At 44.1% G+C, this 16188-nt stretch overlaps 1 protein-coding gene across 3 annotated transcripts in view; it reads left to right on the plus strand.

Annotated features, from left to right (window-relative positions):
• SYT9 (synaptotagmin 9) overlaps positions 1-16188 on the plus strand; it is a 138056-nt gene that overhangs the window by 114470 nt on the left and 7398 nt on the right. For 2 of the 3 annotated variants that reach the window (XM_069968399.1, XM_069968400.1), the window contains exons 4-6: positions 9211-9331; positions 12781-12952; positions 13437-13566. In XM_069968399.1, coding sequence (XP_069824500.1) covers positions 9211-9331; positions 12781-12952; positions 13437-13566 — 423 coding nt within the window. Of the gene's footprint in view, positions 1-9210; positions 9332-12780; positions 12953-13436; positions 13567-16188 lie in introns of those variants that run through there. The other variant, XM_069968401.1, reaches the window with a different exon arrangement.

Below are 16188 nucleotides of genomic sequence, written 5' to 3' on the forward strand. Positions count from 1 at the left end.
CTGCTGGTGCTTCAGTCCCTGCCATTTAATCTTGTGGACTCCCAGCCTTTCAGGGATTTTGTGGCGTGTGCGCACCCCAGATGGCGAGTCCCCAGCCGCCACTACTTCTCTAGCAAAGCTGTCCTATCACTGCACAGTTATGTGAAGAGAAAGGTTGGCGACTCATTGGGACTCTCGGTGTTCAAGAGAGTGCACCTGAGTGCTGATGTCTAGTCCTCTAATTATGGGCAAGGGCAGTACATGTCCGTAACTGCCCATTGGGTCATTATCCTCCCAGGAGACCATCAGGAAGTTGGCCCATTCTTGCCACTGTCACCTGCACAGTGCTTTAGTGCCCCCACCGTCAATTGTCTATTTGGAAACATACTGGGTGGAATCAAGACCTGCGGAAGCTGCCATCTCAACTTGTCTGTTTTTAACAATACTGGCCTGAGAGCCATCAACTGCTGCCTTCTTTTGCTCCTCAACTTTTCTGTTTTTAATAATACTGACATTGAATCAATCAACTGCTGCCTCCTCCTCCTCAGTTAGCCTCTCCTCGATAATACTGGCCTTGAATCAATGAACTGCTGCCTCATCCTCAAGTAGCCTCTTCTCGATAATACTGGCCTGGAATCGATCAACTGCTGCCTCATCCTCCTCAATTAGCCTCTCCTCGATAATACTGGCCTGGTATCAATCAACTGCTGCTTCCTCCTCCTCCTCCTCCTCAAGTAGCTTCTCCTCGATAATACTGGCCTTGAATCAATCAACTGCTGCCTCATCCTCCTCAATTAGCCTCTCCTCGATAATACTGGCCTTGAATCAATCAACTTCTGCCTCATCCTCCTCAATTAGCCTCTCCTCGATAATACTGGCCTGGAATCGATCAACTGCTGCCGTAGCCTCTCCTCAATAATACTGGCCTGGAATCGATCAATTGCTGCCTCCTCCTCCTCAAGTAGCCTCTCCTCAATAATACTGGCCTTGAATCGATCAACTGCTGCCTCATCCTCCTCAAGTAGCCTTTCCTCGATAATACTGGCCTGGAATCAATCAACTGCTGCCTCCTCCTCAAGTAGCCTCTCCTCAATAATACTGGCCTGGAATCGATCAACTGCTGCCTCCTCCTCCTCAAGTAGCCTCTCCTCGATAATACTGGCCTTGAATTAATCAACTGCTGCCTCCTCCTCAAGTAGCCTTTCCTCGATAATACTGGCCTTGAATCAATCAACTGCTGCCTCATCCTCCTCAAGTAGCCTTTCCTCGATAATACTGGCCTTGAATCGATCAACTGCTGCCTCGTCCTCCTCAAGTAGCCTCTCCTCGATAATACTAGCCTGGAATCGATCAACTGCTGCCTCCTCCTCCTCAAGTAGCCTCTCCTCAATAATACTAGCCTGCAATTGATCAACTGCTGCCTCCTCCTCAAGTAGCCTCTCCTCAATAATACTGGCCTTGAATCGATCAACTGCTGCCTCCTCCTCAATTAGCCTCTCCTCGATAATACTGACCTTTAATCGATCAACTGCTGCCTCCTCCTGCTCTTCAAGTAGTCTGCTTTTAATTATACTGGCCTGGAATCAATCAACTGCTGCCTCCTCCTCAAGTAGCCTCTCCTCAATAATACTGGCCTGTAATCGATCAATTGCTGCCTCCTCCTCCTCAAGTAGCCTCTCCTCGATAATACTAGCCTGGAATCGATCAACTGCTGCTTCCTCCTCAAGTAGCCTCTCCTCAATAATACTGGACTGGAATCAATCAACTGCTGCCTCCTCCTGCTGATCAACTTGTCTCTTCTCAACAATACTGGCCTGAGAGGCGAGCAATCTACTGCTGTCTCCTCCTGTTCCTGCACTTGTCTCTTCTCAACAATACTGGCCTGAGAGGCGAGCAATCAACCGCTGCCTCCTCCTGCTGCTCAACTTGTCTCTTCTCAACAATACTGGCCTGGGTGCAATCAAGTGCTGCCGCATCCTCCTTGTAAACTTTTTTTTTCAATATTTTTTGTCACTATTTTGGCACTTTTATTTACTATATTTTATTATTATTTCTATAATTTTTTTTTTCTCATTATTTTTGCACTTTTTTCCCCCACTTTTTTCATTGTAATATCAACTGCAACCAAACGAAACTATACCCTATCACACTCCACTATTGTAGCTGCAATTATTCAGCTGTAAGAGCAAGGTTCGTTTTCGGTTCGGTTCGGACCAATCCGAACTTCACGAAAGTTTGCCGGATCGAACCGAACCGAACTTTTCAAAAGTTTGCTTATCCCTAGACCTGGCAAAGTTTTCATTCCAACTCCCAGACAATTAGCAGCAGCTGAGGTGTAGTATGGGGTTCTGCAGCAGCTAAAGTGTGTGTTATGAGGTTCTGCAACAGCTGAGGTGTAGTATGGGGTTCTGCAGCAGCTGAGGTGTATTATGAGGTTCTGCAGCAGCTGAGGTGTAATATAGGGTTTTGTAGCAGCTGAGGTGTGGGGTATGAGGTTCTGCAGCAGCTGAGGTGAAGAATTGGGTTCTGCAGCAGCTGAGGTGTATGATGAGGTTCTGCGGCAGCTGAGGTTTGTAGTATAAAGTTCTGCAGCAGCTGAGGTGTAGTATGAGGTTCTGCAGCAGCTGAGGTTTATTATGAGGTTCTGCAGCAGCTAATGTGTGTGGTATGAGGTTCTGCAGCAGCTGACTTGTATTATGAGGTTCTGCAGCAGATAATGTGTGTGGTAAGAGGTTCTGCAGCAGCTGAGGTGTATGATGAGGTTCTGCAGCAGCTGAGGTGTGTAGTATGAAGTTCTGCAGTAGCTGAGGTGTATTGAGGTTTTGCAGCAGCTAAGGTGTGTAGTGACCCCCGGATGGTGTTATAGCAGTGGGACGGCCAGTCACTTGCTAGGTGTTGTGGTGTGACGCCACTTCTTATGGTGGATGTCCAATATAAAGCTGGACCTTAGGGATTTGTCACATGATGCCAGTACCTGTGGGCAAACAGGTGTGATGGCACGCCTGCTTTTAAGGTATAAGGCCGGTGGTACCCTTTTCCCCTGTGGTCGGTGTCCTGTCCTGCTGCTGGGTCCCTTGGGATTGTGTAGTCACAGATGACATAGTCACAGGTGGCCAGAGCGGTGTAATGACCCTCCAAAATAGTAGTAGGACCCGTCACCCACAGAAAGGGGAGATGTCCCAAGGTTGCGGAGTAAGTGCTGTGCAGGTGGTAATGAATAATTACAGACTTCGCTGATAATGTTGACTTGGTTTACTATCTGCATGTGTGCAACAGGTAATTCAGAAGTACTTGGATATATATACTTGACAAAGTTCCAATAAATACTGAGACGTAAAACCACCAGATCTGCTTGAAGTGCTGAGTAGGATGTAGTAGAGTTGATAAGGTTGTACTGAGTTGGTGTAGTAGAGAGGAGGGTGCCGTGAGACTCTCAACCAAAGTAGTAATGTGCTCTGCCAGGATGTTGGAGGGTATAGAAGAATACTTGTAGAAGATGAAGAATAAGACAACTTGTGCCTGCGTATTGACTTTCCTATAGTCTTTACACTGTCTTATACCCACTAAGCTTTGGCTGAACCGTACTAATAGGTGACAAAGACCTTGTTACCTGGCTCCAGACCTTGTAACCTGGGATGAGCAGAGTGCTGAGGATTTCCTGCTGACACTCGCGCTGTAAGATGGAGTTCATAGACTTTCCAGTCACTTTGCTCCACCCGGATCAGTTTCTAGCTTTTTGGCTCTTTAGTGGATACTGTCCTGCAGTGTGGTTACTCGTAATCCTAGGCGTGGGTTGAGATGATGTGTTGGCTAGTCCTCTCTTGAAGGGTTTAGCACTGCATCACTCAGGGTACAGGCACTTCAAGAAAGAAGTTTGTAAGAGGACACTGTCCTGCATCCTACCCATGTGGGGCACTGGCTAAGACTAGGACTTCTCTGTTGAGGGGATCTGGCAGAGGGCCAGGGCCCAGATAGAAACACGTCGGAGAGCTATCTGAGCTGCGTCCTTTCTCCACAGAAGCTCAACTTAGATTCCCCCTTCATCCAAGGGACTAACTTTCTATCCAGCGTGTAAGGTACGCTGTGGTTGGGTGGAAAGAGTGCAACAGAAGAGCAGAAATTGAAAAGGTGATAGGACAGAAGAAAGCAAAGATCCTACTGGTTCACAGAATCTGGTACACGCAAACACAATAACCTTTTTGAGACACTTCAGCCATGCAGCTACTCTGGCTGTAATAAGACCACAAAAGTACAGTCTTTTACGAAGGGTGTGAATAACAGTAACACCCCTAGTGGGACACCACAGGATGTATTGCAGCAGCTGAGGTGTGTATGATAATCGGCAACGGCAGCTGAGGTGTATAGCATGAGGTTCTACAGCTGAGGTATGTGGTATGGTCTGCAGCTACTGGAGCCTGAGCTGGGAGATGCATGACGACAGAGATCTGAGGGTAGTGGGAGCGCCTGGAGTAGTTGTCAGAAAACTCACTGTCAGAAGACCCACCTGTGTGTATGAGCTGACTGTATGAGCTGACTGTATGAGTGTGCATGGGTGATCTGTCTGTATGACTGGGCATGTATGAGCTGTCTGTATGACTGTGCATTTATGATTGTCTAAGTGTACATCAGGGAGGAACAAATTAATGGTAGTAGTGAAGTGCTTTGCTTTGCATGGCGGTCGGCTTGTCAGCTGGCTCCATTTGAGCTCTGGTCTGGGTGTCTGGAAAAGTGGGATACAGTCCTTGGTGAAGTTTTGCAGGACTGTGTCCAGATTTTTGATACATTTGGAGCAGAGCTGAGGTGTATTATGAAGTAGGCTGGGGACACGCTTGCTATATGTGTTCTGCTGTGCAGACAACAACAAAATGTCGCTGCTCCTTTCCCCTCTTTGTTCTCCTATGAAAAGAGGAGGGAGGTGATGATGTCACAGCAGTTGAGCAGAGACTGCTTCTTTTTTCAGCAGCTGTATTTCAGGTTACTTTTACCAGCAGTTTTCCTGCTGGAGCTCCCCCTGGTGGCCATAACTGGGAAATATGAAAAATTAGATTGTTAATTTTTCATATTTCTTTACATGTAAAAAAAAAAAACACATATAAATTACCAAAAAAAAAAAAAAAACGAATGCAATTTTAACACTTTACAATTGTTTTTTTTTTCTTTGTGACACATTCCCTTTAACCCCTAGGCGACCTAGGACGTACTAGTACGACCTGGAAGTCTGTCCCCAGACGACCCTGGACGTACCGGTACGTCCTGAGCTATGAAGCACGCTCCAGAGCGGAGTGCGATTCATAGCAGGTGGGGGCCGGCTGCAATTAGCAGCCGGCACCTCACCGTTAATGACATGCTGCAGCGGATCGCGCTGCAGCGTGACACTAACTCCTTAAACGCCGCGGGCGTTTTAGTGTAAGTGACAGGCGGAGTCCCCTGTCACTTACCGATCGGGACCCCCGCAGTGTGACTGCGGGCGTCCCGATCGGTAAAACGGACCGCCGCAGGTCTCTCACCTGCCTCCGTGCGGTCCGATCGGTGCTCTGGTCACTGAGCCTGCACAGCCAGGCTCAATAAGCAGATCGCCGATAACACTGATAAATGCTATGCCTATGGCATAGCAATGATCAGTGTACAAATCCAAGTAGTGTATGTAGAAGTCCCCCAAAGGGACTTCAAATGTGTAAAAAAAAAAAAAGTTAAAAACACCAACACACTACCCCAAAGCCCCTCCCCCAATAAAAGTCTAAATCACCCCCATTTCCCATTATATAAATAAAACATATAAAAATAAATAAATAAACATATAATATACCGTAGCGTGTGTAATTGTCCGATCTATTAAACTATAACAAGCGTCATTGCGAACGTTGAACGGCGTACACGAAAAGAGGGAAAAAAGTTCCCGGATTACCGATTTTATGTTACATTATATATAAAAAAAAAATAAAAAAAATGATCTAAACGTCCAATCTTCACAAATATGGTATTAATAAAAACTAGAGATCATGGCGAAAAAAATTACACCCCATACAGCTTGGAAGGTGAAAAAATAAAGCTGTTATAAGCGTCACAATAGGCCCATTTTATTAATATTTAATTGCCAAAAAAAAGGATTTTATTAAAAAAATATATATATATAACATTAGAGAATCTGTGTAAACCTGCATATGGTTGTGTTCGGGCTGACCTATAGAATAGTGGTAGACAAAGGAACCCCCCCAAAAGTTACCATATTGCATTCTTTTTTACGATTTCCCCTATTTATATCTTCATAAATAATATATTTTGGGTTCCATCATACATGTTATGGTAAAATGAAAGACGCCATTACAAAGTACAACTATTCCTGTAACAAACAAGCCATTACATGGCTCTGTAGATAGAAAACTGAAAGTGCTAGAGCTCTTAGAAGGGGAGGAGGGAAAAACGAAATGCAAAGATCAAAATTTGCGCGGTCCACTGGGTCATTTGGGGCCTGGTCCTCAAAGGGTTAAAGCGAATGTATCTGATAGTACTTTTCCTTTAAAGAGGACCAATCACCTAAATTTAACTGTCCCTGTTGTAAAAGTTCCTCTCTCCCTAAGTCTATCTCTGAAGATACAGACTGTCTTTACAGTCTGTATCTTTCTAATTTACCTAATCCATCCTAGCAGCGCAGTAAGGCCGGGCGCGGCCATCTTGATTATGTCCCTTGCGTTCCAATGGTGCGTTCCACCGTCGGACCGCAAGTGACGTCATCAAGATGGGGCCCGGCTTTACAGCACCGCTACAGAGGACTGGGTAAAGTATAAGATACAGACTGCAAAGGCAGTCTGTATCTTCATAAAGTGTATTCCTGAAGATACAGACTGCTTTTGCAGTCTGTATCTTATACTTTACCCAGTCCTCTGTAGCGGTGCAGTAAAGCCGGGCCCCATCTTGATGACGTCACTTGCGGTCCGACGGTGGAACGCACCATTGGAACGCAAGGGACATAATCAAGATGGCCGCGCTCGGCCTTACTGCGCCGCTAGGATGGATTAGGTAAAATATAAGATACAGACTGCAAAGGCAGTCTGTATCTTCAGAGATAAACTAAACTGTCAGTTAGGACATTCATACACAGTGATCTCGCACTGTATAGCGCGGGATCACTGTGTATTTACAGAGCCGCGGGCAAAGGCTCATGGGAGCCCTTCCCGCCGCTCGGCATGCCGGGAGTTTCCTGTCGCGCGCCGGCTCTTTTGAAAAGAGCCGGCGCGCGACAGTGAACGGAAATGCAAATATATTAAAAACCCGGCAAAAAAATTGATTAATTATATTTACAAAAATGTATTAAAAATTAAATGTTATTAAATGGAGCAATAAAAAAAAAACAACATTTGCCCGTGATTGGTTCTCTTTAAAGGTAAAGGTAATCTTTATTTAAGGATAATGCGTTTTGAAATCTACAACATCACAACATCTACAGTTTTTCCATTTGCTTCTGCTGATTCTCTGGTTGGTTTTTGCTGCTCCCCAGGTTAACAGTGTATTTGGGTCAATGTAGGAGTCGTGCCTGCTGCATGACCTCATCAGATAAGCAGAACCTGATCCCTTTACTTGATCTTACCTCTGCATCTCCAATTTAACTGTTTCAATATATTCCCTACTATCTATATACATATCTATTATGTATCCCGTGATGATATTGAGGTACACAACTATTAACTATAGACTCAAGTATACAGTTAAAAGTGACCCTGTCATCCCCTTTTTGCATTCTAACTTCTCTACACAGGTGTAAAGGGTAAATTTAGCTGTTTACATACCTTATTTTATATCATACATCATGGTGCTTGTTCAAGTAAAAAGTGATCTTTTATCATCTGCAGATTGTGTTAAGTGGACGGGGCTTCACGACAACAGCGCCACTTAGCCCCACCCACAGTGCCACCGTAGGCCCCTCCGTGACGTAATATGCACATAGTCCCTGCCCCCTCGAGGCCCATTTGAATAGGCTGGCCTAAAGGTCTAGCCCCCCCCCTCTAGGTCAGCCCATACCAATGGGTGCCGAGGGGGCAGGGCCTATGTACCGATGATGCCAATGAGGGGCAGGGCCTACGATGGTGTTGTGGGTGGAGCTAAGTTGTGCTGTTGCCGTAAAAAGCCCCATCCACTTAACACAATCTGCAGATGATAAAAGATCACTTTTTACTGGAACAAGCACCATGATGTATGATATAAAATAAGTTATAAAAACTGCTAAATTTACCCATTGCATCTGTGAAGAGAAATCAGAATGCCAAAAGGGGGTGACAGTGTCACTTTAAGTATCCGTCATTTATAGCAATTTTGCTCTCTTTCATAGCAGAGGAGCTCTGTCCTTTTAGTTTGCTTTGGCCTTATTAAAGGGGTATTCCACTGAAATATAATGTTTCATGTGTTGCTTCCCATGGCGAGATTAACAATTCATTTCATACTTAATATTATCTATTTAGTCTCCTTCTCCTAGTTTTCAGCTGCTGCTTTCTGCTTTCTGTGTGAGCTTTTCTCTTGTCTCTTCCTACCACCCCTCCCTTGTGAGACAGCTGATGTAAACAAGTCCTTGGCAGGCTTTATCTACAAAATTGTAGCTTCTTTGTAATGCAAGTCCTCCAGTCTTTCTTTCTGACACCAGTTGATTTGATAGAGAAAAAAATTGCCCAATTCCCCCTTTAATCTCATACAGTGGTGCTAATCCTGGCTAAATGCAGAAAAGAGTGCAATGTCACTTATTTTTCTGCACACAGATGGTCTGGTTGCAGCATTTACATACAGTACATTATCTATCATGCAATCCCTCTGTCCTATCTATCTTTCTAGTAACCATTTCACATGTATCCATCCTGAAAATGAATGTCAAAATTTGTCTAGCTCCCTTTTTTGACGGCTAGTGCATTACATAAAAACCCATGTAAACAACATTCTTTTTATGTCGAGGCAGAATACAGAACATATAAGTTGAAATTGATTTGGTGACTAGATTTCAATGGTTCTTTCCTGTAACTTTTTAGAATAAAGAATGAATAATAACAGAAAGATGATTTAACCTTTCAACACAGAAATAATGATGTTGAAGAAATGAGCTTCCGATTCTCCCTGTTCAATTTTATCCTTCAATAGAAAAGCATTTTGTTTTGCATTGTCCTCTGTTTTCTAAGGCAGCAACTTCTTCATGTGGAAAAAAGGTCTGTGAATTCTATTTAATTCTTAAATATTTGATTCTTTGTTTCCTAGGATAATGTTGACCTTGGTGACTTGATGTTCTCTCTCTGCTACCTCCCTACTGCTGGAAGACTTACCATCACTATTATAAAGGCAAGAAACCTTAAGGCTATGGATATCACAGGGGCTTCTGGTGAGTAAGCATGAGAAACTGTGTAAGGATGCGTTCCCTAGTAATAGATCCGCAGCATATTTCTCGTTGCGATAAAAAGTTTGAACAGTTTGAACTCTTCTTAGAGCAGGCCACCCACCAAACTAAGTTCATAAACTGTACTGAGAACTAAAGTTGTTCATCACCCTGCAGAGAATTAAGGTGGTTCAGGAACTCTACAGAGTACTACTAAGGTGGTTCAGAAATTCTACAAAGTACTAGTGTAGTTCAGACATTCAACAGAATATTAGGTGTTTTAGTTATGATAAAATATTGTTCAACAGTTCCAGTGGATTTAGTGGAGAAAAAAAAATGGTTGTTAAGAGCAATGACAAAAAACAAAAGGTGCAACAGCAACCCACAGGTGCGTGGGCCCTTGCACCTGTAGGTTGCTGTTGCACCTTTTGTTTTTTGTCTTGACTTAAGCCACAAGCAATGTGCAACCTGCAGTGTGAATAGAATCATAGATGTGCTGCCAAAATTTCCCTTTTTTTCTGTTAAGAGCAATGATGCATTTCACACTATAGAAAACCCTTAGTTTATGGCTGTGTTGCAACTCTGTTTTAATACTGAAAATAATCCTGCCCAAATGTGCCACTAATCAAGTTTGGAAATTTTCAAAACACCTCATATCCCAGAACAAAGAATATGATGGAGAGGAGTTGCAACACAGCCAAGAGTAAGGGTCTTCTATGGTCCGAAACACATTGGTGCTTCAAACAAAATATTTTAAACCAATGAAATAAAGATCACATTTTAAGGCTATGCTCACACTACGTAAAAGTACGGCCATTGTTGCCATCGGCAACAACGGCCGTACTTTTTACGGGTGAACAATACCTATTGTTCTATAGGATCCCGGCCGGAGCGTACACACATCGTATACGCTCCGGCTGGGATCCTGCACGTAGCCGCAAATAACTGACATGTCAGTTTTCTGCGGCTGCAATTCAATGAATTGCGGCCGTAGGAAACCCTGTCAGTTTACACAGTGAAGCGAGAGGCTCCGGCTGCTTGCTTCACTGTGTGCTACGGGAGGTTCTGATGCGGGCGCGTGCTGATACTTAAGTACCGGCCGGGATGATCCGGGCAGAGACCGGGCGTTTCATGACCCGGCCGGGTCATGAAACGGCCGGTCTCTTATGTAGTGTGAACATAGCCTAAATTTTATGTGTTTAGGTATTCTACAAATTACCAACATGGTTCCGGAGCGCTACACTGTACTAAGGTGGTTTAGGGACTCTATAGAGGTATGAGGTGGTTCAAGCACTCTACATAGTACTAAGGTGGTTCAGGCACTCTACAGAGGTCTGAGATGGTTCAAGCACTCTACACAGTACTAAGGCAGTTCAGGCACTCTACAGAGGTCTGAGGTGGTTCAAGCACTCTACACAGTACTAAGGCGGTTCAGGCTTTCTACAAAGGTCTGAGGTGGTCCAAGCACTCTACACAGTACTAAGGTGGCTTAGAACTTTCACAGAGTGCTATTGTAGATCAGTCATTGTACAGAGCTCAGAGGTACTTTAGTCATTCTACTGAGTACTAAAGTGGGTCAAACATGCTACATAGCTCTAAGTTGGTTTAGGCACTTTGTAGAGTAAAATGGTGATTTTCACACAATACAGAGATCTAAGTTAAATCAGACTCTCGATCTGAAACCTGTCAATCATTGAAAGGAGAAAGAGAGAAAAGAGGAGACTGGTGGTTACCTTGAACTTGAGATTATGGAGTTCACCTCATGATTTTGAAGCAGTGTCTAGTTTCATACTTTAATGTATTATGTGAGATCACCAATGGTATACTAGTTAATAAAAGTTTGAACTGTCATGAGAACAAAAAGTCTTTGTATTGTTTTTTATTAATTAGATGTATGTGGCATTATGCAGCTGTCTGACATCAATCATTTAAATAGCAAAATCTCATAAACAAGGAGTGCAAAATCTCATTCATATTCACTCATTTTAGGCTTATGTCTCTGTTTATTCTGTTTGATAAGATTTTGTAAATAATGTTCTTATAAATATGGAAAGAAAATTACTACAAATTACTTAACTTTAGTTTTATATCTTTATAACCCCCATAATGACTGTGTTCACCTTATCAACCAATTATGCCAATGCACCTATCGAAAAAAAAACTGTGCATAGGGGGGAATTTATGGAGACAGACGTACTTGTACGCTAATCCTAAATTAGGCCCTGACCCCTTTTCCATGGCCGCATTTACGCCTCGAGCAGGACTTTCATAAATGTCCCCCATGGTGTCTATAAAAATACCCTATAATGTTCTGTATACATCTTCTATGGCTATGTTCACACATATTTCTATCAGTCTTTTGGTCAGTCTTTTATCAACCAAAACCATTAGTGAGCTGAAAACACAGGAACTGTGCAAATCTTTCCATTATAATTTTAACCTGTCAGTTCCATTCCTGCTTTTGGTTGAAAAAAGACTGACAGAAATACTATGTGTGAACATAGCCCTAGGGCCCTATTACACAGAGGGATAATCTGCCGATCCGGACCACTATCACTCTGTGTAATAGAGAAAACGATCAGCCGATGACAGCGATCATTGGCTTATCGTTGGTTTAGGTTTGGACCTAAAATTATTGGGCGTTGACAGCGCATGGCTATGTGTAATAGTGATGCATGGCTAACAGCTGAGATTGCCCAAACACCTGACACCTTACCTCACCCCGCTCCCGGACTTCTCTCCTGTGTGCCACAGCGTTCCGGTGCAGGCCGGTCAGCCAAAGGCCACGGCGGTCCAGTCCTGTGATTGGCTGAGTGGCCTGTCTGCTGACAAGCTGCTAAGTCACTGCAGCTACCAGCACTGGAAGGCTGTGGAGCACAGGAGAGAAGACCAAAAGCGGAAGGAGGTAAGATATCAGGTGTATGGGCAAGGACTGCATGGACATCGCTAACAATGTCCATGCAGCCCTTACTGTCCGATTATAATCGGGCCGTCTAATAGGTCCAGTAAATGAGCGCTAAACTAGCAGATCGGAGCTCATTTACTGAAATGATCAACCGTAGTCGGCCTGTATAATGGGACCCTAAGTCTGTAACTACCCTACAAAACAAACTGTGTGTGGTGTGCCCCTGCAGTCATGTGTTCTCCTCTCTGCCCACTTTAATTGCCCACTTGCAGACATAGGAGAGAGGGGGCATATGGCTGCAGCATCAGACTACACTGGGTTTGTCTGTAGTCTGTAATCATGGAGTAACCATAGGTCTACAAAAAAAGTAAAAGCAAAACAGTATAATTTTTTAAAAATAAGCCTATGAATTGCTGTTTGTGTTCAGTGTGTTCTCTCTGAGCCCTAAAGATCATAAGAAATATGTGCAAAGGTAACATACGCCATACAGATTACCATGCTGACAGCTACTCAGTATGACTAACAGAGCATTTATCCCACATTTTTGTAGATCCCTATGTGAAGGTGTCAATAATGTGTGATGGGAGGAGGCTGAAGAAAAGGAAAACATCTACCAAGAGGAATACATTAAACCCTGTTTATAATGAAGCCATAGTATTTGATGTCCCACCTGAAAATATCGATCAGATCAGCCTCTTAATAGCTGTGATGGATTATGACCGGTGAGATATTACAATGAATTCTCAGCAGTTATAAATGCCCTCTGTATACTATAGTATAGATCCATGGAGCCATTTTACTTTTTGCTCTAAACTCCAAAACTGAATTCTGTGTTCTGTGTTTTACTGCGGGGCACGTGGATGGGAGAGGGGCAGCAACTAGTCAACTGGGTAGGGAGCCGCCCATGACTAGCCACGGCTCCCTGCCTGCACATTTATGTTCCATACATATGTTTCACATTGTGTAGCTGTTGTATATTGTAAATGTAATGTTTTAAAAGTTATATAGAATTAGAAAAAAGGCATTGCACATCATCACCAGTCACTTGAATCAAGATGCATTGTATTGTTCCTGGAATCCCTTTAACTAGCTTTGATACCAGCATACGTCTTTAGCATTACCCATCACAACTGTTTAAATGTCTTATGGATGTGAATTGTTTCAATGTATTTCATACAGAAAAAACATTATTTAACATTTTCACAGTGTAGGTCACAATGAGGTCATTGGGGTATGTCAAGTAGGCAACGAAGCAGAGAGCTTGGGTCGGGAACATTGGAGTGAAATGCTATCATATCCAAGAAAGCCCATCGCCCATTGGCATCCACTTGTGGAGGTAAGATTGGCACAAGCCTGCTTCTTGCTTCTCTTCTCTCTTAAGAATTATCTAACGTTTTGTTTCAATAAATACTAATTTTATCCACCTGTAAAAAGAAAAAGTACAAAAGTAACAAAGTACAATTTTCAGTATGATCACACTTTAAGGCCCAGTTCACACTGAGAAAAGTATTAGGAAGTCTTCCGTTTTTGCTATTTTTCAGATGTAATCCATGCTTCCTAGACTGAAATCACCTCTTAGGCCCAGTTCACACTGAGCAAAAACGGCGGAATTCCGCGGTGGAACTCTCCGCCGTATAATCCTGAGGTGCTCAGTGTCCTGCAATGAGCGAATGGGAGGGTGCACGCACGTCCGCTCCCGCCACTCTCTGCTCAAAGAATTGACATGTTAATTCTTTGAGTGGAGAGGGTAGGAAGCTGATGCGCGCTCGCCCTCCCATTCACTCACTGCAAGGCACGGAGCACAGCGGGATTCCGAGGCAGAGAGCTCCGCAGTGGAATTTTGCCATTTTTGCTCAATGTGAACTGGGCCTAAGAGGTGATTTTAGTCTAGAAAGCATGGACCCTATAACCCCTTGCCTCTGCAGCCTGGGGCAGGGGCAGCAGGAGGAGGTTGTGTGACACAGCCTCCTCCTGCTACCGAATCGCCGCTAGGGACAGCAAGGGAAGCAGGAACAGCATGACGTTCCTGGAACGTCATGTTGCAGGAACTACCTGCTTTAAATGACGTTCCGGGAACGTCATTTTGCGGCAAGGGGTTAAGTATGAAGAATAGATAAGTATTAGTAACACTGCCTATGATCTGGACCAGGAAACTGTATCTTAGCCTATGGTCAGTTTCCTTCTCTACAACATCTCCAGTATCATTGGTGCCTGGTCCACTAGTGAACCATATAAATGGGAAACAAGAGTTCCAATTTTGGGAAAATGCTGTTACATAGTTTGCAAAGATGGATTCATGCACATTGACATCAGTTTTGAATTGTCCCTATTTTTCATTCTAAAGCAATTAAAGGGGTTATCCAGTGCTACAAAAACATGGCCTCTTTCTTCCAGAGACAGCCCCCTCTTGTCTCCAGCTTGGGTGGGTTTTTGCTGCTCAGTTCAATTGAAGTGGATGGAGCCTAATTGCAAACCACACCTGAACTGGAGACAAGAGTCGTGTTGTCTCTGAAAGAAAGTGGCCATGTTTTTGTAGCAAGAAGGAGGAGAAGATCCACAGCGTCCAAAAAAAGTTTTGTTGTCTTTATTATGAGGCATATAAAAAGTTACAAAAGATAAAAACGTAGGCCTACATGTTTCGGGGAAACACCCCCCCTTGATCACGGCAGTCAAGGAGGTGTCTTTCCCCGAAACATGTAGGCCTACGTTTTTATCTTTTGTAACTTTTTATATGCCTCATAATAAAGCCAACAAAACTTTTTTTGGACGCTGTGGATCTTCTCCTCCTTCTTACTATTATCACCGGGTGCGGCCCGCTACTACTCCACTTGCTCCTGCCTGAACGTCCACCATCACACAACAAACCACCTATGGTGAGCTGAGTTTTTTCTTTGTTCATGATGTTTTTGTAGCACTGGATAACCTCTTTAAAAAGAACCTGTCACCGCGGACGCGGGCATAGAGCTGCCCGACCTACCGGTGCAGCCCCCAGAAATTTACCCTTTCCAGGGAGTCCCCCTCCCGGAGCCGGTCCCGGGACGAAGATATCAGCGCCTGAAGCCGTGCGTGCAAGCTGCAGAGATGAGTCCGATGCCCATAGAGAATGACGGCTCCATTCATTCTCTATGAGCATCGGACTCATCTCAGGTCATTTGCATACAGCGCGCGCACGGCTTCGGGCACTGATATCTTCATCCTGGGACCGGTTCCAGGAGCGGGACTCGCCGGAAAGGCTAAGTATCTGGGGGTTTCACCAGGGGGTTAGACGGGATCTGTGCCCGCATTCCCGGTGACAGGTTCCCTTTAAAGGGGGTCATCAGGCATTAGAAAATCATAGCTGCTCCCTCCAAAAGCAGTGTCACTATTGTACACAGTTTGTGTGTGGTATTGCAGCTCAGTTTCATTAAAGTGAATAGAGCAGACTTGTAATAACACACAAAACCTAAAGACAAGGCTGGCTTTCCTGGGTAACCCCTTTAATTGTGAACAATCCCTTTATCTTCGTCACTCTTGTCTCTCTCTCTGGTCAGCTGTCTGATGGGGACTCCAAATTATGGTAATTTCAGAATTCGTTTTTTCAAGGTATTCTGCACTTTTAGCAGCAGCTATGCCCAGCATTACAAGGTACTGCTAAAAGTTCAAAATGCTATGGTGATTATTGTATGGCTAGGCTACATAGTGATGTAGGCTGTGACAGCGTCATAGGACCAAAGATCGCCATGTTGCACTATGTGAATCACACTTTCAACATTCAAGGTCAGTGAATGGTCACTATATGACCCAGAAGTCACCATAACCCAACAGTCACAAGAAATCTATGCCAGATGCATTTGTTGGAACTGTTGCACATTTTGGGTAGCTGTGAGACTCCATGAACTTATCTGTGTTGCATTGCAGTCCATGCTGTGCATCATGGTGATCTTTCTTTGTGCAACCCCTGTTGCAGCCAGGGTTGCTC

The sequence above is a fragment of the Dendropsophus ebraccatus genome, chromosome 4, assembly GCF_027789765.1.
Source record: "Dendropsophus ebraccatus isolate aDenEbr1 chromosome 4, aDenEbr1.pat, whole genome shotgun sequence".
NCBI lineage: Eukaryota > Metazoa > Chordata > Amphibia > Anura > Hylidae > Dendropsophus > Dendropsophus ebraccatus.